The sequence below is a fragment of the Poecilia formosa genome, unplaced genomic scaffold (genome assembly GCF_000485575.1).
Source record: "Poecilia formosa unplaced genomic scaffold, Poecilia_formosa-5.1.2 Scaffold135, whole genome shotgun sequence".
Classification (NCBI taxonomy): domain Eukaryota; kingdom Metazoa; phylum Chordata; class Actinopteri; order Cyprinodontiformes; family Poeciliidae; genus Poecilia; species Poecilia formosa.
The window spans coordinates 1,576,164-1,600,952 of NW_006800074.1; the positions used below are offsets into that span (position 1 = coordinate 1,576,164).

General features: G+C 37.2%; 2 protein-coding genes across 2 annotated transcripts; one reads left to right on the plus strand and one right to left on the minus strand.

Moving 5' to 3' along the window:
- Window positions 1–3,565: 3,565 nt before the first annotated feature.
- syn2a (synapsin IIa) lies at window positions 3,566–16,867 on the minus strand. The gene is made up of 11 exons (XM_007562378.2): window positions 16,294–16,867; window positions 9,395–9,452; window positions 9,199–9,290; window positions 8,892–9,048; window positions 8,670–8,759; window positions 8,505–8,567; window positions 7,271–7,413; window positions 7,112–7,186; window positions 6,826–6,928; window positions 6,300–6,446; window positions 3,566–6,156 (listed from the first exon to the last, which is right to left on the minus strand). The coding sequence occupies exons 1-11, from the start codon at window positions 16,632–16,634 to the stop codon at window positions 6,022–6,024; spliced, it is 1,404 nt and encodes a 467-aa protein (XP_007562440.1). The 5' UTR covers window positions 16,635–16,867; the 3' UTR covers window positions 3,566–6,021.
- A 1,557-nt stretch (window positions 16,868–18,424) lies between these two features.
- LOC103145104 (transcription cofactor vestigial-like protein 4) lies at window positions 18,425–24,484 on the plus strand. Its single transcript, XM_007562379.2, has 6 exons — window positions 18,425–18,551; window positions 19,042–19,198; window positions 19,918–20,080; window positions 20,625–20,811; window positions 21,253–21,367; window positions 21,944–24,484. Exons 2-6 carry the CDS (start codon window positions 19,117–19,119, stop codon window positions 22,141–22,143), a joined length of 747 nt encoding a protein of 248 aa, XP_007562441.1. The 5' UTR covers window positions 18,425–18,551; window positions 19,042–19,116; the 3' UTR covers window positions 22,144–24,484.
- The last annotated feature ends 305 nt before the right edge of the window (window positions 24,485–24,789 follow it).

The window sequence follows — 24,789 nt, forward strand, 5'->3', positions numbered from 1 at the left end:
CTTTGAATTTAGGCTAGGTTGGCTTGTTTGTGTAAAACGTTCCACCACACGGGTGAAGAAGTCCAAATAAGTGTTTCAGCAAAATAAGAGCAAATGTGGATTTATCTGCCCTATTTCTGCATCCTGCTGAGCTCAGTGGCCTACTTCTGTGTCGAGCAACGGCACCATCTAGTGTTGGTTCTGGCACCATTTTTTGAAGAATCTACATGTAGCCAATATGTTGACTGATACCTCTGGTAAGAGTTTATAAAACTTTAAAGTATTTTTGCTATTGTTATTGCTGCTATGTGATCCCATACTAAAAAAAAAAAGCAACAAAACAAAACACTGAAAAGATGTGAAAGAACTAATTATTTTAACACAAACTGCACTTATTTTCATTTTCAATTCCTATAAGATTAAAGCTACTAAAATATGTTTTGCTTTGCACTTTTTGAAGTCGGTCACAACGTCCAGAAATATTTAATTTGTAATGAAAGAATTTTTGTTTCATTGAAGTAAAAATACAACTCATAAAATAAGCTCAAGCTTTGAATTTTTTTTCTTAGGAGTTTGTACATTTTGCACAGAAAATATTGCTTAATTGGAAAGTGGATGGAAAATTACACATACAAAAGCAGAAATCTGAAAATGCGATGACGTGCGTTTGCATTTGTTCTTTTTAAAACATGATCAGCTTTAATTATGTTGCTTCTCACTGTCGTGAGCGTGTGAGTGAGTTTTTATGTCCAGACAGCAAGGACACAACTCAGTGGACCGGACTGGACAGCAGCGTTCCCTTCGGGCAAAGCAGACTATGGGGGAAAGAAAAAGACTCTTGAAAAAAATGTGACATGACAAACACTGCAGAATCCCATGATAACTTCTGTCTAATGTCCTCCAGTTCTTATTTGGTCGCTAATAATAAAAGCTGTCAGTCATATGCATGGTTAAATACGTTAGTCATGATTCTGCAGTAGAAGATCTCATCTCTGTCCAGGACGCTGTATCAGAAACCTACACATGGACGGTACAAAATGAAAAAAAAGAAAAAAAAAAAAGCCTGTTTATTGCCAAGATAAATGTTGAATAATTTCTACATGGAGCTCAGGAGATGCTGATCTGTGGTGGGATTCAGTAAGTTGCCATAGTAACCAAAATGCTGCACACCTCTTGACTTGTAAATCCACTCCACCAGATGGCAACAAAAATTCAGAAATTCACCTGTTCCCAGTTTCTTTCTCTAGTGACATGGCACTGCAGAAGTCATGTCAACTTTTCAGAAAATTGATTAACACCTATGTTTTGTTACTTTTTTTTTCTTTCCAGCTTTTCACTTAATGAGTTGCACCTATCAGATGATCACAGATGGTGTGTTAAACTGAAAATATAGGAATTTTCAGCCAGAAATATCAGAGAATAAAAGATTGTAAGTAATGGTGAATCGTGGGAATCTATGTCTATTATCTGAAGTTGTGTCTGTGGTGGGCGACATTTTATTTCCTTGCAGGATCTTTGATCATTTCAGATATTAATTGCAAACATGCTGCACCCATGGCACTATTCATGCAGAAGGTGCCACTGGATTGCATATTTATTAGTAATAAGTAAGCAGATCTAAAATAGTCTCAAGTGATAAAACGTGATGAATTGTAAAATGTCCTACTGCTACATTTAGTGTTATTTTACCTGTGTGTTACAACTGTAGGTAATAGTGAAATGAGTTTTGCTATGATTGGATGCTTCTCATGACATTTAAGTATATTTATCAGAGACTCTTTTTTTATTTAACTTCATTATAGGATTCAAGTGCTCATCTTGTGCTGCGCTCTTCAGCAGATGGTCAGCACTGTGTGTCCCCCCCCATAGGGCACGACTTGTTTCACGTAGAGCAGCAGCTTGGCAGACAGCTGGGAGGAGTCTAGACGGAAGCCTTTCAGCTGGAACTTCAAAACCCAACACTGACTTTGCTCGGAGCTCCTCTGTACCTCTTACAGGCTTTGGGTCGGGTCAGTCAGCTTGTTAAGATGGAGGGGGGGAAAAAACATCAGTACCATCTGGATGTTTGACAAATGCCTCTTGCAGAACAGATTGTATCTGTTGGGAGTAGCTTGCTGATGTTTGCTGAAAGACTGCTGACATTTTATGAGATAAACATGGCAGCTTTTTGAGAGCAGCTGTAGCATCATTGAATTCTCTGCAGTGTTATGTCCCAGGCAGGCATCTGTAGTGCTATCAACCTTCTGTGGACAGGTCTTGTAACTTTAGATCCTAACGTCCTACTTTATGTGTTTCAAAATCAGTTTATTTTTCTGTAAGACAATTTTTCCCCCCCTTTGGTTCAAGTTAGCTAAACACAGTGTCACAATGAAGAATCCGGCCTTCGAGAAGAGCTGCATTATTAAAGGAATTATTATTATTATTGGGGTTTTTTTACTCGGATGACTGGGAGTTTGGTTTAGCTCTCCTAAACTGAGGGTTTAAAATACTTAAATATCTTAATTTTGGTTCAGATTTCAAGAGGAAAAGTCACACTTCTTCAGTATTATACCTGTCAGCGCTATCGCTAATACTCCCTGTTTTTTGTTTTGTTTTGGGTTTTTTTCTTCTTTTCAATTAGAACCTCAGGAAACTATAAAATCTACCTAGGGCTCTGTCTTATTGTGGAATAATGACACTGTGCGTTCAGGGACTGAACTATGCTGAGAAGGAGGCAAAAGCTGAACTGTTAGTGAATCAGTGTATATGAGAAATGATCAGTTACTGAATATTCAGTTTGATAAAGTGATTTTATCCTAGGACTAATTATCTGTTGTATTAAGTCTTCAGCTGTGATTGTTTTGATGTGCTTCCCTCCATGCTGATTCCTTGTTGTCTGTTTTTAGGTCACCCTCATTTCTTTGACAGACTTGGGCGGCACTTCATGTTGGAAATGAGACTGACTGGAACAGGGAATTCAGTTTATTGAAAAATCTGTTCTGCTGAGGGCATTTGAATGTAGAACGATGAACACTTTTTAAAAAAATGTTCCACCTTTTTCCCCACAGAATATGTTTTGGGGATCATATAGAGGATTTTGGCAAGAGTATAATACCATAGATGCTTTTTTTTTTCCTTTGCTGTGTTTTTGTTAAGTCCAAATCACTGACATTAACATATAGGAAAATGAGAGCTGCAATCCTCATTTTAAAGCTGTTTTTGTATTGATTTGTGTTATATATGTTTGGAATTAAAATGTGTTTGATGAAGCGAAACATAGTATAAAACATAAAAATGGTAGAAATATGCGGAAACTAAAATACTTTTTCACAGCATGGCATTGCAGTAAAAGTAAAAAGTTAAAGAAATAAGCATCTCATTGGTGATTTTGTTGAAAACATGTTTTTTAACATGGATTTTTTTTTATAAATAAATGTCCTTGAAATAAAGTTTGATTTTTATGGTGTGCAACTGCAATTGGAGATAGATTTATTTTAAGGCTTTTTACAAATATTCATCAAATCTGCAAATAAATGTAGATATATTAGTCTAAATGTTCCCTTTGCAAAAAACATCAATGATAGCACACATCAAGACACAAAGCAGCTATTGCAAAGGAAGCTTTATTGCCAGTGACATAAAGAGTCCACACATTATTGTTCTTTCCAGATCCGGGTTTTACAGTTTCACACTACTTCTCAAAGTTGCTGCCTCAGTTCCAGTTTCAATCTGCAGCCAGAAGTGTCACCTCAACACGAAGGCCAAATGACAAAACTCAGATGTATCCAGTTCCCAAACAGAGGCCAAACAACGTAGCCGTCACCGACTTGTGTCTCTCTGCTGGTCAATGTCATGGCATATTTCCTAATAAACGGAACGACACGTCCATAAAGCCTCAGGCATGGCTTTCTACAGGGATACACTCACAGATAAAACAATGGCACTTATCACAGCTTAGAAAAAGAACTGCACGGAAAGCTTGCTGAAAAGATTCTTGTTTTTTTTTTGTTTTTGTTTACAGTTTGGTTGTTTTTCACCATTTAGGATATTGGATAAATGAAATGGCCTTCTGAAGTAAACCACTGGACAACAGCACATAAAGACAGCAGAACAAATAGCCACTCGGTAAAAAATAACTATTCAGGGCGTGAGTGATTATCGAATTTTTAAAAAAAAAATATTTAAATGGAAGATCTGGTTTTATGTATACATTTGTATCTCAATAAATTTAAATATCATCTATAATCTAATTTATTTTTACTTCTGATTTATCTACAGGTGGTTGTTCTTGAATCACTGACTCCACCTGCAGACTTGACCTTGTGAGTTTCCACCAATCTCATAAATTACCTTCTCAACAAACTCTATGGCTCCAGTTATCATTGTTGATTGCACCAAATGTTTTCCTTCCACTCAACTTTCCTTCAATATGTTGGTATTTAGCAGTCTTTGAACAGACAATTTATTTAACAATGATCATTTGTGGCTTACTGGACAATTCAGCCATCTCCACCATGATTCTGTAGGCTGTAACATAGCAGTAACGTAGCATATCAGGTTATATTCTGTTTTTTTTTTGAGTAGATTCCTTCACTACTTGTAAGCAATGAAAATTTGAGTGAACGAAGTATGCATTGATAATATGTGAGTTTGTATTCTGAATCGAATTAAAAAAAAAAGAAGTAATTTCTGACAATATTCTAACGTACCGAGATGCACCTGTAAGCATATTACTGAATCGAAACAAATAAGATTTCATATTGCACTTTCCATCAACTCCCAGCAATGGCAGTAATCTGAGCACAGCAGTGCCAGATAAGGCAACACTAGACCTCAGAACAACGACTGCTGCAATAAAAAGGCCTCCTCAAAAGCTTCTATAAAGTGAACGGTACAAGCGGGACTTTATATTTAACATTTTTCGGATGAATATTCACACATAACACACAATTTTGATTATCAGAAATAATTTTTGCCTCCAAACAACAGAAACAGAGCTTGATACTTGATCAGATCTGAAACAAGGAGTTTAGAAAGGATAACTACCAGTTTATACAACTATTAGTCCGTTAATCTGCACCGCCCACATGCAGGATTAACAGTCCTCTTATTCTTATTTACACTGTCAGTTTCTGGAGTGCAAAGACTAACACTGAATACTATATTCTTTGGTTCAAAATTCTACAATTAAAGTGAAGTTTTGTGTTTAGAATCTTTCTACATTATAAAATCTTCAATAGACCTTTAGATTTTATTACAGGGGCATCAATTTACATTCTACCTCTCTAAATAATCTAATTTCTAAGGACAGTACTCTATGCGGAAATATTGATTTGAATAAAATAAAAATACTGCATGAATCTCTTAATATGTATCTGTTGTTACATACACATTCACAATGTAGAATCACAGGAAACACAGCTTAGTTGTACACAGCGATTTAACAGCCATGTTAGATAAACATCCCACATCATCAGACGTTTAAGACTTGCACCTGTCTTTGTGTCAGTCATGCAAACAAATAAAAATAAATATCTATCAGTATAAATACAAAAATATTCACCACTACAACCATACACACACATTTATCTTATACATATTAAGATATACAAGTTCAAACTCCATGGTTACCCACAGTTTGAATAATAACTAGAGGGACACACCAAATTATGTAAAATAAACCGAAGACACAGTGTTAGGGGGAAATAAAAGCTTCATAGCCGGGTTAGAAAGTTAGCACAGAGCAGCACTGAACTCAGTGTAGGCACAATTTTCATTTCATATTATCAACAACAGGCTCAAAGAAAATCAGAAAACACACGGCTGCTGAAACACAAGTGGCCTATACAAGCACACAAACCAACAGGTGGACAGGTAGAAAGTACATGTTGACACTGCATAGAGTTAAGAAAAAACACAGTCCAGGCCAGCTTGAAGCTGTACCGAGAGCTCACACCAACCAGATCCGATTCTAGCTGCCAGCATTCACTAACACGTCTGCACAGCTAGGGGGCCACACCGCCATCCATCCGGACGCTGAGAGAACATTTCCCTCTGCAGGTCTCAGTTGGCCTGGACTGGTTTTGGACCCACTGCAATGCCGTTACAGTCAAGAATGTACTGCAGGCAACCTTGAGGTGGACGCCCAGCACCGTTCTTAGTGAGTTCGCCAGTAGTCTCTCCTTTCTGGCCAGTTCCCTGCATCACGTTAAAAAAACAAACAAACAAAAAAAAAATAGATACATTAATATCAACAGATCACTTAAAGGCGATTCGCTCAAGAACAGAAAAAAAAAAATAAAATAAAATAAAATAAATGCTCCGTTCAGTGTATTTCATACCTGGGATGGTTGTATGGTTGTGGGTCTCTGGGGAGCATTAGCTTCTCTCTCAGCTAACTGGTTCATTTTTGCCAACACCAAGTCAGCAATGAGCTGCCGGTCTTCAGCCTGGTGTTCTCCAACCAGCGGCATGGAGGAACCAACCACCTGGAGATGGTTATGGCAGAGGAATATCACAGAACAAAGCGATACAATTATTAAAGCAGTAAATGGCAGAATTGAACACTTATTTATTATTCAAATGTTTTTGCAAGAAGATCCTGGGCTGCATATAGTTCTGCTCAGAAGTTGACATATGCTCATCATTGGTACAAAGCCTTTTTTACAGGGACCAATTAGGTACGTACATTTCAGTCTGTGTCATGAAATCAACCAGTTTAATTAAAAGGAATTTTGAGCACACATTAGTTGGAGGTTTTAATGGGATTATATTTATTTAACTAAACAGTTAAGTGTCTTCCGAAAGAATAATCCATTTGGAATTTTCAGGTGTCGATTTGATATCCATTTTATGTCAGCGTTTTACCTCTGTGATATAATCTTTGCCATCTTTCCCATGGATAGCTTTAACTGCACAAATGTCTAAACCCCCAAAGATCTCGCAGCAGGTGTCCACCCATAGCTTGTACCTAAAAACGATCAAAATATGATTCAGAAGCACTGGGAGAAAAATCACACAATGTTCTCCGATTATCAGCAGAAGAGATTGTCAGACATTTAAAATAATATATATTTTTTTAAATTAAGAAACTAAGCACATTTTACGACATAATTCAGCTTTAATATTCAAGACAATAATAGGAATGAATTACCTGTCAGTCATGGCGACCTGCTCAAGCATTGCAGAGCCTGTGTTTGTCTTCCAGTTTCCAGATATAGATGTCCTCCTGATGAATGTGCAACGCAAATACAAAATCAGGATTAGTTTTGTTCGGTTTGATGAGGAGTAACAACAGCTTAGCTATACCTACATGTAAGCTTTGTAGTCAGTACCAATCTTCTGGATTCTGATGTCATACTTGGAGTCAATGAGAGGCTCTGTGGTGGTGTAGGTCTGAGTGAGAGCCACGACACTAGCTATGTCCTGGAACTTACTGTGGTTGTCTACTTTCACCTGTACACACAAAATGTCAAGTAGAAAAAATGTCATAAGCAATACGGTGATCCTGTGATATTTCTATAATCACATTAACAAAGGCTTAAATAAAAAAGCAAGTGCAGTGCCTTGCAAAGGTAGTCATACTCGGGCTTGATCTGCAGAAATCCACTGCTCTGTTTGGAAAACTTGTTTATAGGACTGATAGTCACTCCTTAAACCTGACCTCTAAGGAAGGGTGGCAAGAAGAAAGATACTCTTATAGAAAGTCATAGGAAGTCCAGTTTGTAGTTTGTGTCAAGCCATGTGGGGCGCACACAAGTCTGGACAGATGAAATCAAAACTGAATATTTTGGCCCACATGCAAAACATGTTGGTGGTAGCATCATACTGTTTGCTGCACGGTCACCAAAGATGGTCAAAAACTGATATGTGGAAGATGGAGGGAGGTAAATACTGGGGGAAGCATAAAGGAAAACCTGTGATAGTGTAAAAAAGACTTGAAGCTGAGGTAGAAGTTGACCTCTCAGCAGGATGAGACTAAACTTACTGACAGAACTGCAAAAAAGTCCTTCAGATCTAAGATTATCCAATTCTAGTCCTCTGGAGCTACTATTCTGCAACGTTAAAGTGTGTCCATTCGCCAACACAGCTGACACAAATGGATGAATTCCCTTATCGGCATGACCTTCAGATTGGTAGGCATGGCAACGAGACATTCATTTCATTCAGGTGTATTGAAGAAGGAATGTAACTTTTAGGAATGAATCTAAAAGTTGCAGAATAGCTCTTGAAGACTAGACACTGCTGCTTCAGAGCAAACCACATTTATGTGTTAGAATGATCTAGTCCAATCTGAAAAGCTAAGAGAGATACCAAAACAATGAGATCTGTAACTTCGATGAAAGGTGGTTATACCAAGTACTGACTTAGGAGGGCTGAAAACCAAGTCACAGTTACAATTTTGAAAAACAAATACTTATAAAATACATTTATAAGTATTGTGGTTGGATTGACTGTTCCAAATAAGTTCAGCAGATATGAGTACTTTTGCAAGGCAACGTATGTGTACAAGGATTAAAGCGAAAACAAGTGACACGTCACTATACCTTTCCCATCCCAGAGTGAGCGTGTCCAATCTTTACAACAACAGGAAATGAGGGCATGCTCACCTAATTAAGAAAGACATTTACTTGTTTAATTAATTGTTGAAGTTTTATATTGTTACATCACTGTCACAAGTAAAACAAGCTTGCATCTAATAGGATGCTCACCATCTCCTTGTAGTTGGGATAAAAGGTCTGTTCAATGAGGGGGAACTTCTCAGGTCCCAACTTCCTGTAGGTGTTGATTAGCTGAGCAAACTGGAGGTGCACACAAGTGATTAATTTGGAAAAAAAAAATTATGAAAGAAAAATGTATAAAATCTAAATGCAACCATGCAGCCCAGAATACAGAACAGATTTTTAACTCCACTACGTCGCTTCTGCACTTACTGCCCACGGCTTGTCGCAGAGGTTGTAGATGGATTCCAGGGAGTTAATGCTTGGAACGCCCCCGTACTGCAGACCGATGATCAGGTTGCGAAAATCTTCATTCTGGGTCATACTGAAGGCATGCTGGCGAATGAGAACAAAGTCTGGCTTGAAGGACCTGGAGAATGGAAGAGCAATAGAAATGTAAACAAAGCTGTGCCAAGGGATAACAGCAATGTGGATGAGTCAGTCTGTGGGTGGACACAGAACAGTCAAAACAAAGAGTTTCAGTTGCACACTAGATTCATTTGGAGTTTGTCTGTCTGACCTGACAACCTTGGTGCCATTTCTGAGGACTTGCATGTTCACGCTGCATGTACCGCTGGCATGGGCAACAACGTTCATCTCACTGAACTCAGCCTAAATGCAGAAAAGGGGAGAACGTACCACAGGGAGAATAAATTTAATCCTCTTTTTGTTGCCTAAGCACATGAAATGGATCTAAGTGTCTTCATTAAACGTACCTGTTCCACTTTGATATCATAATCCCCGTGAACCTTCTTTCCTTTCAATAATTTCGCCCTGGTGGAGGAGAAAAAGCATTTTTTTTTAATTAAACAACAGAACTACAGGTGTCCAGTAAATGCCAGATCCAGTGTGAACATATCACTTGATTATGTTGACTTTGCAACAAGCAGAAAAGTGAGTCATTGCTGAATAAATGGCAATCTGCTGAGTGAACAAAAGGGAAAAAAAGCCCCCCTTCTGTGCTTTTCTCAAACTGCTGAAACACAGAAATGCTCACACTTTCTCACTTCATACTGACAACCAATAAACACAAATTTACTAAAAAAAAAAAAAACACTTGAAAACAGGAACTTCCATACATAGTCTTTTTCACATTGTGTCAGCTCATAAACTACATAATTTATCATTATTTTAAAACTCCAGTTCTTGAATACCAGTGTCTTGCAACTTTTAGATCTACAACACTCTCGAATCAGTCAAATTGCTGAACTCGGCATTGAGTCAAGTTCTACAGAACCTTGATCATAAAATGATATTTTCAAATGTATTTAAGAAAAGTGGTGTCTCGCCGGCCCTGAAGTTTAGCACCTATGTGATAAAACAACATAAAAATGGAGAACAATTGAACTGTGAAAGGAATATGACTGGTGGCTCTAAGAAATTTTATTATGAAAAAGTCTGAATATTGCAGCAGCCTCCCAGAATCAACGCTATGCAAGAACAACCCTTCGCTGCAAATACAGCTACAACTCCTTTGGAGTATGTCTCTACAAAACATTTTAACATGGTCCAGGTTTACTTTTCAAGCACTGTCACAGACTCTCAATTGGATTTTGGTCTCGACTTTGACAGGGACATTCAGACCTATGAACGTGCTTTGATCTCATTCTCATGCCACTCAGGTTGTATGTTTCCAGTTGTTGTCATCCATCCTGGTCTCAAGTCTTTTGCAGCCGATGACAGATCGTTCTTTCAGGACTCCTCTGTATTTAGCCCCATCCATCTCCTCAACCTCGAGGTTGCATTTTTCTCCTCCAGAGTTTCCTTGAACCTCAGTTGGATCTCATGGGTTTAATAGGTGTCTTGTCAAAGCAATTGTCTGCACTGGATTTAATCCAGGTATAAAGGGGCTTTATGTAAATCCATATTACGTTTTTCTGATTTCATTTGTGAAAAATGTGAAAACCCCTTCACAATCGCATGCCACTTTGTGCTAGTCTGTCAAATAACATCCTAACAAAATAGACTGAAGTTTGTGGTTTTCACATTCTAAACGTGTGAAAGTTAAATCAGGTTTATACAAATAAAACATGTGACATTTCATCTGAGCTTGAGATGCCAGAAAGTTATTGAACTTTGCCTCACTCATAATTTATCGCTTGTGAATTTAAGAGATTGTTCAGTAACGACAGAATTTGATTTATTTTAACATATGTCAGCCACCTTTGAAAGCATCTCAATTCCAATGAATTTCACTGCATTTCATTTGCAAGCAAACTGTTGTGACAAATTAACATGCAGAGGGAAAACCTGACAACATACGTTTTGACCAAAGAAATTGCCGATGCGTAACCAAATAAGGAGTTTTCTACAAAACGGTCTTCCCCATGAAATTCCTCGAGTTGCCATGGAGAATCTTTTATTTTGGCATGCTTTTTCTACAGCTCAGCCCTTAAACTAACAGCATATACTGCAGTGGTACATTTTGTACTGTGTGTGATGACAGCTCAGCCCAGAAGAAATCTGATAAACATACATATTTTGCAATGCTGTCTTTACAGATTTTTTCAACATACTTTAAAATCTCTTCCATCCTTTTCCTCGTTAGTCTATGTCGCTCTTCTGCCACATTTCCTGCTGCTGCTGCTTGTTTATCAAGGGAAAACAACTGAATAATTCTGTCACAGCCCAATTAGAGCATGGGAAGGAAAATAGGTATTAAAATATGAATTACAGCTCCCGCACATGAAAAGCTGAAAAGCATCAACGCTTATAATTCAACATACATTAAGAAAAACATGAGCAGCGACCAGAAAAGGGCCACAAAGAAAACAAGCATATGATTTCCTCCCTGCTATCTAAATAGTAATCTTTCCCAGCATGAGGCTGAGTAAGACGGTGTAGCATATGGTGATGTTTTTCTTTTTTTCATTTCAGTATCACTGAGCAAAAGACAACTAACAGCATACAAATCAGAGGTAGCACATTCAACGATCCTTTAGTGCATGGATTAATATGCAGAAAGGTTTATGAGCTTCCCCACAGGAGCAACGTCCTCCAATTTTGGAAGGACTTTGATTTAAGCTGTTAATGTTACTCCGTATTTGAAACGTATTAATACTGACAGTATAAAACGACAAACAGCATTTTTCCCTCACTGTCTGATATTAAGTCAGAATAAGCCTGAATGTTTTAGGCTACTTAGGTTTACCAAATGTATTTGTTTTCTAATTCCAGAATAATTGGAGCATTTTTAAATTTTTAGATTCAGAAGTTTATATACATTTCTTTAGTGTTTGGTAGAATAGCCTTACAAAGAGGACAACTTGGACCAAACATTTTTGATATCTTTTCACAAACTTCTCAATTTTGGATTTGCCACAGAATAGATATACAATAAATACATTATTGCATGTCCAACTAAAAAAGTTTAATCCAACTTAATGCTACACAGTGACAAAAATGCGATTTGTGTCTGTTTTATATGGAATATTCAAACATCTGGTGTTAGATGCATTTAGCAAGCTCAGTTATCTTAAGAAATGAGACGATATAAAAAAGTTAGTCAATAAATTACTCTCTACCATTTTTCTCAGAATTAATCTAGAAAAACAATTCTCTTGATTAAATATTTTTATACAGTACTGTGGCAAAATCTTTCATTCAGATAATTCACCCGAGAGCTATGCAAGCAGTAGGCCTTGCTGAATTTTAATGTCTAATTACTTTGCCTGTTCCACTCTCACTTCCCCCTTATGTTTGCATAAGAGTAAGCTCCCAGTACAGGGCACATTTCTGCTATTATTCAGTTAGAAAGGTGAAATTTATAGTTCAGAGCATTTGATAAATCACAAGAATCTGTCAATATCTTTACTTGAAATGTCAGCATATTGAACTGCAATGAGCAAGACACGGCTTCACAGCCATTAGTCTCATAAGTAACACAGTGTTTCATCTGCTGCTCTTGTCATAGGAGTAATTTATAACACAGTATTCCTGGAACTATCCAAACCTGTCTGGCTGACTGGTAGCCTCATCTAAAGCATTAGATGTTGGCTGGATGACAGAATGCTTCTACATGGCAGCAAACCTATTTCATTTTTTTTTCTCTGAACCTTGCTTATATAAAATGTATTGCATAACAAATTCACAGTTTAAAGACACGTCTATTTAGGTAGTTTCTATTTTCTGATTTATTTTGAGTCTGCCATGAGTACAATCTTACATTTTTATCATTTGCCCAGCATTTGCTGCAAAATTATTACACAAGATGTCAATAAAAACGTCACATCTTACAACAAGTTTCAGGTACTTATATCAAAAATATATATATTTTTGGAATGTACATTCAGGGGTTGAAAATATTTTTTATGTTCAGTTCTTAGTTCTTTAGAAACATTGAGTGGTGGGTGGTTTTCCCTTTTGACCTCCTTTTCCTATTCATAGAGGCCCTAAGTGTCTGGGGATGAGCCAATGACCTGATCCAGCTTTCTTGATCTAATTATTAATGCTGTATTTATCATCTACAGACCACATGTTGTTGTCTCACCAGCAAAGTACAACATAGAAAAGCACTCCAGTCAAGATACCTTATTGGGAAAAAAATCCTAAAAGGAATAAATTCAAGAAATACTATTACATCATTACTATATTATCCCATGTTCCTATTTCCTTTTCCATACAAACTCTGTAACTTCTTCAATGAAATTCCATATGTTTTCTTAATTTCTCCTGCCTAAACATATATTGGCAGCATGTTCAATATTTGTCATGACTACATTAGTAACAATGTACTGTTTCTATCAATTTGACCAAATTTAATCAATTGTTCCCATTAACTTATAATACTTTACTATAATTTTCTTAATTCCTGAGCCTTGTAGCCCTTTTCTCTTAAAGTATAGGAAGCAAGCAGTGTCGTTTTGGTTTTGATTTCTGGCAGGACAAACAAAAACGTCAAAGCAAAGCTGGTCGCACAGTGAGTTAAAGACCATAAATCTCAGACTCAAGATGTGCAACATCACTGAGAACATGAGAAGCCTGCCAAAACCATAAGAAAATTAAGAGCTGTTTCATCCTCCCAGGGTTTGCCAACAGCTCAATACTTTAGAACACTTTCAGTCCTGCCAACAGGAGCACTAAAATACTAAACTGGTTATCTTTTTAAGCATCAGTAATCATCTAATGTTAACCTTTTTTAAGCTGTATTTGGTGTTGTTTTCTTTTTGTACTCAAAGGATACTATTTCAAACTGTTTCGTTACATTATCTAAACACTGTAGGAACAACACTTTTTTTTTTTCTGCCATGTTGAATCGGAACCACTGGGTAAAAGGTCTTGTAAAAACAACCCAAAGAAGCCAAACCAAGTCAAACACCTCCCGCGTAGTGCTACTGAGCTGTCATTAAAAATAGATGCAGCTCTCAGACAGAGGAAGCCCTGTAAATTAATTATTTTAGCACATCTCCTACGTGACTGCGCATTTGATGCACAGATGAAGGGCTGTGAGCACCAGAAACTGGCACAATGTGGACGACATAAGAGCAAAAACAATGTCAGAGCAACAAACTGCTCACAGAAACTAGTTCAGAGCAGATCTGGCTAAAAACCAACAGTGAGAACGAGGGCACACAGAGATCTCACTTGGCATACTCTACATCAGTTTGCATACTGATGCGAGTACATTTGAGCACCACAATGTGAGCCTTCCTTCTTCACAAAAAATAACTTCATTTTTTTTTAAAAGCAATATAGAACACATGAATACACATGGCTGATATCCATCCTGCAGATAAGAGTCTGAACTAATCATTGCATATGAATGTTTCCTACATCATCATGTAATAATTTCCTCACCACTAGTGTACTCATCTACCAGCAGGAATATAAATATCTTGCTGAAGTAGTCTTCAGAAAATGGGTACACTGTGGTCAAAAAGGGATGATGAACATGGTGAACAACAATACTCAGGGTCTGGCATTTGAAAAAATTCTCAGTTGGGACTAAGGGACTCAAAGCATGCCAAGAAAATAATCCCAAACAATTACACCACCACAGATTTAAACTGTGAATACAGAGCAGGGTGGATTTATTTATGTTGTTTATGCCAAATTTCGACACTAACATCTAAATGTTGCAGCTGAATTCAAGACTCAGAGAAACAGACAAGCTTTTTTCAATCTGTTATGGTCTTGTTCTGGCAAGCCTATGTGAATTATACCCTCAGATTTTTGGTTTTAGTTAACAGGAGAGACACCCGGTATGGTTTCAAGCTGATGCAGCCCATTTGAATCAAAATCTGGCATTTAATCAGCTACTGCTGCCTTTCTGTCATGTTGCCCATTCTCATCTGAACTCTGATATAAGACATTATTCATCTACTCAACTGTCCCTCACTGTATAGTTTCTCTTTTTCTGACCATAATTGTGAATATAGGGGATTGGTGCACTCAAAAACCTCAGCAGAAAGCATCATTTAATGGTCAAAGTCCATTAAATCTTCTTTTTTCCGCCCCATTTTTATGATCCATTTTAACTTTACCAAATCATTTTCTCCACATCTTATGCATTGAGTTCCTGCAATGTGATTGGTTGAGGATTAGTGTCAAACTTTATAGTTCTCAGTAAGTCTTCTGTTTTTTTTTTTTTTTTTTTTTAAATCTAAATTAAACTACATGCAATGAGGCAAATACTTCAGCACACACATTCAAGAGGAAAAATCCGCTCTGACCCTACACAAATGAAAAGTCATCATGAAAGGATTCAATTACCATGTATTAAAATTGGATAGTAATACTACTACATACTAATAGAAGAAATATATTCACTTTATTGATTTTGAGTCCATCAAACCGACAAAGATGTTTGTTTATCCTATCTCTCAGCAAGATCCCCCTGGAATCTGAACACCATTAGAATGAAATAATTAAGGTTCCCCCAGTTTCTTCATATTAATGGCATGAAGGTCTGCTCTTGGAGCAGCACAGGAAACTGATGTAACAACGAACTGATGTTCTTTCTGCTTCCTTGTATTTTACACTGTTGCTGTCCAATAAATCAGGGGTTCCAATGTCTTGCATTTAGCTTTTCCTATAATTGTGCAATGCATGTCGTGTGACATGCAATTGGTAAGCAGGGAGGGAAACCCGATTGATTGAGGGAAAACACTGCAGTGCTTTGAAGGGAACAAGAGGAACAAAAATGGTACTTCATTTCAGGTTCAGCACAACCTGTGGCACAGCAGTTTTAACATGTATGTAGCACGCCATGTTACAAAGTAATGACATCATTAAAATGCCACATTTAACACCAGAAAATGATGCATGAAAAGAGAAAAATGCAACAAAAATAGGAAAACAAATAGATGAAGGAGGGAAAGTGGAATCCTCCATCTTGGTGTTATGTCATTACAGGACCATTCCTCAAAACCAGAATATTCTGGCTCAATACTTATTGGCAGCAACTGAACACCACCAATTGATAATAACCGTTAATATTTACTGTGCATTTGACAGAGATGATGTTATAGTAGTTTCTAGTCTTTACAAAACTACATGATACCCAAGAGAGAGATAAAAAAAAGAAAACTGACACAAACACAAAGGATGGAGCAACAATAATTCACAAAAATAGCTCACAATAAACTAATTAGAAATGAGTAACGTATTGTCTTACCACTCCTGCTGGGGTTCATCGATCACAAGCAGAATCTTAAACTTCTTGGGTGTCGTGACTTGGGTCTGCTCCACAAACCCTGCTGAGGCAGCTGTCTGCTTCACAACATTTGTGATGGAGCTGAAGAAGCCAGCGCTGGTCGACTGAGACGTCTGAGGCTTCCTCTCAGGAGCAGGGGAAACGGCTGGAGGTGTCGGCCCGCTTGTTGGAGACTTGGCAGGGGTGGAGGAAGCAGGTGGAGGAGGCTGAGCAGGGTCAGGCCTCTGAAGGTCTGTCATGTAGCCGTTGGGCAGGTTGGAGATGAAGGTGCTGTCCGAGAGGCGCCGGCGCAGGTAATTCATGGCTGGAGAGGAGTAAGCAAGAGCTGGGTGTGGAAATTTATCCTGCACGGTTCTCCTGGCTGTGAGTGTGTAGCGGGTGGAGGCTGGGGTCTCCGTACAAACTCCTAACGAATGTAGTACCTCCCAGCTTTGCAGAGCATCCTCCAAGCTCTCCCTCACTGGCAGTGACGCTACAGCTTCCAGCAGCCAATCCCCTCACCCTGTGCTTTCCTCAAGCATAGCACATGATGCTCGACTGTGCCTTCCTCCCGTCGTCCTCTCTCCTCTCCCTCTCCCTCAGTGGCATGCCTGATTTCCCTACCCCTCCCCCATTTTCTGCTTTACAGACATCATCCTTTTCTGAACCACAGCATGAAAAATTGAGGGGTTTCCAGTGGAGATGCAAGGGGGTATCCGGGTTATGCATCACAATGGTTTTACACCTCCTACCCATGTTTGGTAGGATTCTCTGCCCACTGTCTATGAAGAGCACTTCTGTCGGCCACACATTCTAAAATGGCTGTTTGGACCTGTGGGCAGCACTGAAAGGGAGGAAACGTCAGCAGCAGTCCCTTGAGGCACAAATGCATCCAGTAAACAATCTCTGGTGTATGTGGTTTATCAAACCCTAAAGCTACTATCTTTGTTGTATATATATTTGCATTCACAAAACCGGAATGCATGCGCAAGAAAAATGTAGAATGAGAGGGATGGATGTACGGAAAATGGTTGGGAAGGAATCCTCTTAATCAATAGCTTGTGGTGTCCAGAGATCAAAACAAATAAAAGCAAAGGCCAACACAGTAAGTCTCTGGCAAGGACACTCACAAGCAGTTATGTGAAAAACAATAAATATAATTATACTTTTCTTACTACTTACATTTTAATCATCCAGATTAATATAAAATATGTATAGTTTGAAATTAATATTTTCACCTGCCTCTCATTGTGTTTTTCATTTTAAGAGAGTGATTGTCAGTCTGAAAAGGCGCATAGACTCTGTCACTGTACTTTAATTACACACAAACTCTTGTTTTAAAGCCTTTATTTATGTTAATTATGCAAAAGACAAAGGTGTTCATATTCAGGTGTTTTGTAGATACACTTCATTTTGGGCTGCAATGGCCTCAGAATACATCTTGTTTTAACTTGTACTTTCTATTTTTCGGTGATGTTATCATTGTTATTATTAAATACACATGCTGTGAGTTCCTGTGGTTTCAAGGTTTTATGCTTTTTTCTCTTTCTGAGGGTGTAAAAGCAGATTTTGAAGATGTTCACTTGCATTTTCTTTCTCTACTCTACTCCTATCTCCCCAGCTATTTAAGCATCTCCTACCACTTTTGTAAATATAAACTGTATAAATATATACCTTTGTATATAAATATATAAAAATGTACATAAATATATAAATGCCGCGATATTTTGGGTTTGATGGTAAGTAGGGAGGTCTCTTTAGTTTGAAAGTATTGCAGACCCCAGGAATACCAAAGGGTGTTGCTTTGAGTTTACTGTGTGTGAGAGGGACACCAACTGGTTGTTTTACAGTAGTGCAAATTGAAGTCTGAAATCCAGTTTATACACCAGAAAGATCCATAGGACAGTAGAAAGTGATCCAGCACAGGCTCAAGTGGTGACGAGCACCTGTATTTTAAAATCCCAGCCTACAGTGTTTAAACTATTATTCCATTTGTTGAATTTACTGTCATAAACAACCGTTTTTTGTTTTCTCTCAGCTAATATTTTTTTTCAGAACTTGTAAATATACATTAGCTATACGAATCACATGATTGTGATTCAGGTGCACTCATAAACATGTCTCGTCTCTACGCCTGGGCTGGTCTTTTGTTTTGGGGCTCCGCCTCCTATGATGGGAAAGTACGCGAAGCACAGTACAAACTATGGTTTTGTTGTTGTAAGACCAAGATTATAGATTGAGTAAGTACCATTAGAAGCTTATCCTTATCCTTTTTAACATTACGTTTGTTGAATTAAACAAAGTAGATTGTCGCTAACGCGTCGTTCATAGTTTTTAGCTGAATGTTAACTTTTTGAGCCTACTGAGTTTGCGACTGTGCTAACACTAGTTTTGGGTGACTTGAGCTAAAGTTAGCCATTTCCTTCGTTGACTCGTGTAATTACGCTTAAAACATTTGTAGTTTTCTGACATTGTCTTTAACAATTACTTTAAGTTTGTTTCGGGATAGAGCTATTGATATGAAGTGTTAAAATAAACCAATTAGAGCTAAGTAATGTATTATCCGCTAGCTTAGTGGTTTGCGGTTGGTTAGCTGTCATGCTAGTCGTGGGTGTTTGAATCTGTTACGACATACAATTTGCCAAAGGACTATTAGTCTTAAGAAATTAATTTTATTTAATGTATTTGGACTTAAAGCGTGTTATAACATTCTTAACTTTTTCTTTTTAGGAGATACGTTTGCGTTGTTGACTTGGATAGAATAACCTGCTAATGTCAACGTTAGCAACTAGCCTGTACATGTAAATGCTTTGCACTAGAATGGACCTGTTGAACTCTCAGTTCCTGGACAAGATGAACAATAACATTGGGAGACTGCACTACGACGGTAAAGTTGCCTTTTTGTTTCTGTTGATATGACATTTTATTTCTGTTTATGTGACGTCGTCTCTCTTGTTCTTATTGCGTTAACGCTATTGGCAAGTAACAATCAATTGCTTTAAACTAAACAAACCGCGTATTGGTGCGAAGTAATTAATTGCTGCAGGTGGTGTTCCAAGTTTGTTAATGATATGAAAGACGTTTTATAACCGTGGATGTTATAAAATTCAAGCTTCATTTAGATTCAAATCTAAAAATACTTTATTGTTCCCGAAGGGAAATTGAATGTTGTAACTCGTGTTATTTCAAATTCTACTGAGTTATTGTAGATAGTGACGGTTGTTGGTAGAAAAAAATATCTTGTAGCAAACTGTATTACAACGAATTTAAAGAAGCCTCTGACTGAAGATATTTTCCCTAGACAGTCTCATAAAGAGGGTTGTCTGGGTTATCCATAATTTTCCTGATTTTATGAAGAATCACAAATAAAGCACATGAATAGTTGCTTGGTCACTTTTGGTAAATACATGAAATGACCCAAATCCTTATTTAAATATAACTAAGAAATATTCTAAACTACTAAATTCATAATTGTCTTTTTGTAGTTATTTGAAAACAATCCAACAATTGAAACTAGTAAAGAGTGTTCAGCAAAAACAATTTTTTAAAAATAAATATACTGTAATTAATATAGAATATAAATAAACTGCTGACCTTTTTCCACAGATGAGTCCAGGATCCCCTCACTGTCTACTGCTGTGCCAACCATAACTGGGCCTTCCCCACACTGCCCAAACAAACGGAAGTATGGGGACGAACAAATGGAAAACAGACTGAACTGTGATGACGACCACATGACCAAAATGAGCAGAATGTTTGCTACTCACCTGTAAGTGCACTTAAGAGCAGAACAATTTAATTAAGTCTGCCAATTTGCATTTAGAAGTTGTAAATCAGGGAAATTTTCTCAGATTGAAGCATAAATGATGTGCAATAAACACATCCTCTAAAATGTCAAAACCCTGTAGCAGTTTTGCAAAGTTTTACAGCTTAGCTTAAAATTTCCTACATTTATGTTAATGCAAATGGAAATAAATTGAGGTAAAATTTAAACTTTTTCAATCTGGCCCTTTTCCTCTTTGTAACATCTTTGATTCTCTAATCCTCATATTATACCTTCTAATGTCGGCTCATAAATGTTACGGAGATTCAGAAATATGTGCAGAAATATTTGCTGCTGACTTAGTTCACACCTGTACCTGTGTGTTCTATCTTAACTTCTGAAATGGGCATTGGAGAAAGCCTACATCTTTTTTTAGAGTAACCTCTGCTTACACTATATTTTTATTATAAAGGTAAAACTGGTGAGCTGTGAAGTGTCCGCAGAGATGCATCAGTGAGGTTGATCTCTGATCTCCATTTGTTTTGCTCAGCGCTCGTCCGTCTGCTGGAGACAACCGCAATGAGCACTGGAGCCTGAGCCACAGTCCTATGGAGCGGCCAAACCCATATGCAACCATTTCTGGCTACGCTATAGACCAGCCGCTGGCTCTGACCAAAGGCCACAGTGACATCGAAGTGTCGCGGCCTATCATGAGTGGGACCGCAGAACGGCAGCAGGTGTGTCCATATTGACTGAAATGATCAGTAAATGATATTGTATGAACCACTATAGTCCTTTTGCTGATTAAAAAATACATTTCAATTTAGCTTTAACCAGTTTGTGGAGCAAGGGTGTTGATTAAATTCTGACATTAAATGATTGTTCATTTTTGGTGATCAGAGCAGAAAACTTCTGCATTAAAGAAATTGACATTCTTCTGCAAAATTATCACTTCATATATATATATAACAGACGTTTCGAACCTTTATTCAAAAATGTTCATGTTCACACTTTAAGCTTCAATGTTTGAGTAAAGTAGTTTGGTGGTTTTTAAAGTATTTACAAGGATTTCTTAGCAATCATTAATCTGCTACGGTTCAAAATAGTAATACTTATCAAGGTCTCCTTTAGTTTGTTGTATGAATCTCATCAGATTTTTTCGTTTTCCTGTTTTCCAGAATCGGCCCTCGGTTATCACGTGTGCTCCAGCAAGTAACCGGAATTGTAACCTCTCACATTGCCACATGAATGGCTGCACTCCTCCTCCGCCTGACGATCAGAGAAAGACCAATGGTAATCTTTGTTGTTGTTTTTTTTTGTTTTGTTTTGTTTTTCTTGTTAAATTGGCTCATTTAAATGAACCATTATTTTTGAGACACCAGTGTTGCAAGTCCACATTTTTCCCCTTAAGTGGTAAAAAATACAAATATTCATAGACATTGGACAACAAAGTTCTGAGATTTTTCAGTCCTGAAAAACTCTTCCTGCTTTGCCTTCATGTTTCAGTAGAATATTTAGATGAAATTATTTATAGGGTGAACATGAAGACTTGCTGTGTAAATCCACTGATGTTTCTCTGAAACTTCATATTTTCTCTTAAAATTAGCAGAAATTATGACAGGGTCTTTTATAGCTTAGCTAAAGTTTAGTTTCCCTAAATGATATTGTTTCACATTAGTTGAATTGATTTACATTTACAACTAGTTAAGTTAACTTTTTTGTTGGCTTGAAAATATTTTCAAATAACTATTTTAAAATTACATCTGATGGCTAATTCCTCTATTACTTTTTTTTTTACTTTGTAATTGAAGTTTTTGTTAATAATCTTGTTCTGTCTTTGTCCTTGTTTTTCCTAAATGTTATTTTTAGCTAAGACCGTATGCGACTCTGTCATTGAGGAACACTTCCGCCGCAGTCTTGGAAAAAACTACAAAGAAGCCGAGGCTGTGTCCAATTCAGTTTCTATCACGGGTTCTGTGGATGATCACTTTGCGAAGGCGCTGGGAGATGCCTGGCTTCAGATACAGGCCAGAGGTAGCAGCCACCAGACTCCAGAGGATGACCCATAAGATGGGGGAAGAGGGGATTGAAAGGGATCATTTTATTATTCTCCCTTCTTGCCAAGAATCAACTTCTCTTAGCCAAGAACCGTGTAAGACGTGTGGTTCTCACATAGGTGGTTCCTCTCTGGACCTCAAGGTCAATCTTGTAGAACACTCGGCTCACTTTTGTCAATTAAAATTGGTAATTTTCACCCACAAAGAAGGAACTAAATTTTGAGTCATTTGATAGTTGTGGGAAAATGACTAATCACACTGTAAGTTTCTGAATATAGATTCCCAAAGTTGTCAGTTGTCAGCATGACAACAGATTTTTGACCTGCCTGTCATCCGATTTGATAGCCAAAGACCTTTCCAGCCTTTCTCCACCAGCCTGTAAGCCATATTATTTGTTCTTTCATTGCCACTCTAAGATCACACTGCTTTTCAATCAATATTACTTGAAAATGACAGCTATGTCTCTTTTGCACTATTATGTTCTTGACCTCTGGTGTCACAGGTTACCTGTTGGAAGTAATGTGCAACAATGCGTTTTGAGATTTATATGAGAAGATTACTGCCTTGGTCTTGTTGCTTTCAGAAAACACTAGATCAAACTGTCTTTTACGATGATGAACTGGACTTATCCACTGTTTAATAACTTTAGTTTGCTTACACATTCACTAAATTTGATAACATATTTCCACTAACATCAATCATAGTCAAACTTTTATTAGAAAGCATGATTCAAATAGCTGGTTTCTATTACAAACTTTATCCTTATACTGTGTATTTAGCCAGATTTTATTTTTATCTGTGATATCTTAGAAATAGTCACTGCTGGTACAGTTGTACTCCTTATATTTTTTTTTTGTATCTGACTCTACTTAGGTGCATATCTTGGCATCCATCAACAAATCGCAGCCTCTGGCAAGGCTGTCTGCAGTTTTACCAGCTGCATTATTGTTACTCTGCGGAGCTGGATGTTGTAGCTTAACACATGACTGAATGCGGCTAAATCTCCTCCTCTGTATTATAGTTGATAAGCAGTGACTTTATTTATTCTCAACATGTTGATTTTTGTTGTGAAACTTTTGCTTTGGAGAGGATTCCTAAACTACTTCATTAACAAAGAAGTTGATTTTCAGTTTATTAATACAAGACAGAAGTAGCCTTAGTTTTTAAGTTGCATTGAACATTCCACCAATGCTGCTGATCTTTAGTAGTCACATCAGTTGCTTAGCTGGTACTGTTACAATATTGTGTGTTTGTGTTTTTTGTTTTCCCCTAAGTCTAAATCGCGTTCTAATGTTGCCAAATTTCTTATTTCATGACGTAGGGCTTAATAGAGTGCCATATTTCTGATAAAGTTGATGTTTAATTCCTAGATTTGAAAACTTACTGACTTATTGAAGTGTTCCAACCTTCTCATATTTGGTTGTGTCAAAATCAGAAAATTTAATGTATTACAGTGGAATTCAACTTTTCACATTGTGTTGAAGGACAACCACAAACAAAAATGTTTAAATGGGATTTTACATGACAAGTGAACGCAACATTTCACATCATTATGATAGAGGAAAGATGATGCAAAATGTTTCAACGTTTTTTACAAATATGTCCTGTGCCTTGCTTATACTTAATAAAAGGTCTGGACTGGGTCACTCTAGCGATTGTACTTTGAACTAAACGGTTTCATTACATCAATGTTTGTGGTTGTAATGTGACTAAATGTGATACATTATGATACTTTTTTTACGACACCACATGTGATAGTGTGACATTTTTGATAACATTATTTGGTATTCTAAGGTTCTTTTTCTATTAACGTTTAACTCCCGTGTTTTTATTAATATTGATTTTTATTTTATAAACTATATAATCTTTTCTACTTTATTTTACACATCCAGGACCATCATTGCGCGGTGCGGAATGATCAATGTTTGGTTTCCTTTCAGCGTCATCTACATGCGCTAAAGTAGATGACGCTTCTACTGTGTAGAATGACACCAATGCAGCTTGTCTTCTTAAATTTTCCATTAATAAGTGCAGAAACAGTTTTCTGACATTGAGGCTTCCTTCGTGTAGACTTCTGTAACGGGTTGGAGTTCAAGCTTTCTGTATGTATTTGGAGAAGTGGCTGATTTATGGGATGTGCTTGTTTGACACAAGTAAAAGTTTCTCTAATGTATTTGCTGGTTTTAGGCCTATATTTAATTTTTTAGAGTACCTGCATCTTTAAGACTGTATAAAGTTCTGGTTTTAGGAGTCATCCTGGTAGAAAAATATAAAGGGTTTTTCATCTTTATTTCTCTGGAAGAAAACACTTTTTGTACTTAAATATTTTCAAAATAAACTTATAATGGCTTCATTTGCACATTTTTCTTGTCCGTTTTTCCTGCAATATATTTAACGGAAAGCTTTCACACCAACGCCTGATATAATGAACTGATACAGTTGAACTAAGTAAAGAGTTTGCTGGAGTTGCATTACAAAATATCAGCATTTTTAGATTATGATGGTGATTTGAAAGTCCTTTCCAAGCATACTTCTTTACACATTTAAAATGCAGCATTTTGTGTAAACAGAATGAGGGTCTTGAGTGGAACTAGTTTTACGTATTGCATGTACTCAGTTAATGTGAAATAACCCTGATTTGAGCAGAACATTGAGGAG

Bases quoted from the DNA above. Each gene is read 5' to 3' on its own strand.
- syn2a (XM_007562378.2), bottom strand. From the start codon at position 16,634: ATGAATTACCTGCGCCGGCGCCTCTCGGACAGCACCTTCATCTCCAAC. The intron at 9,049-9,198 runs GTCAGACAGACA...TCCATTCTCCAG, and splicing joins AATGGCACCAAGGTTGTCAG to GTCCTTCAAGCCAGACTTTG. The intron at 8,568-8,669 runs GTGAGCATCCTA...TTTCTTAATTAG, and splicing joins ATCCCAACTACAAGGAGATG to GTGAGCATGCCCTCATTTCC.
- LOC103145104 (XM_007562379.2), top strand. From the start codon at position 19,117: ATGCTTTGCACTAGAATGGACCTGTTGAACTCTCAGTTCCTGGACAAG. The intron at 19,199-19,917 runs GTAAAGTTGCCT...CTTTTTCCACAG, and splicing joins TGGGAGACTGCACTACGACG to ATGAGTCCAGGATCCCCTCA. The intron at 20,081-20,624 runs GTAAGTGCACTT...TGTTTTGCTCAG, and splicing joins AGAATGTTTGCTACTCACCT to CGCTCGTCCGTCTGCTGGAG.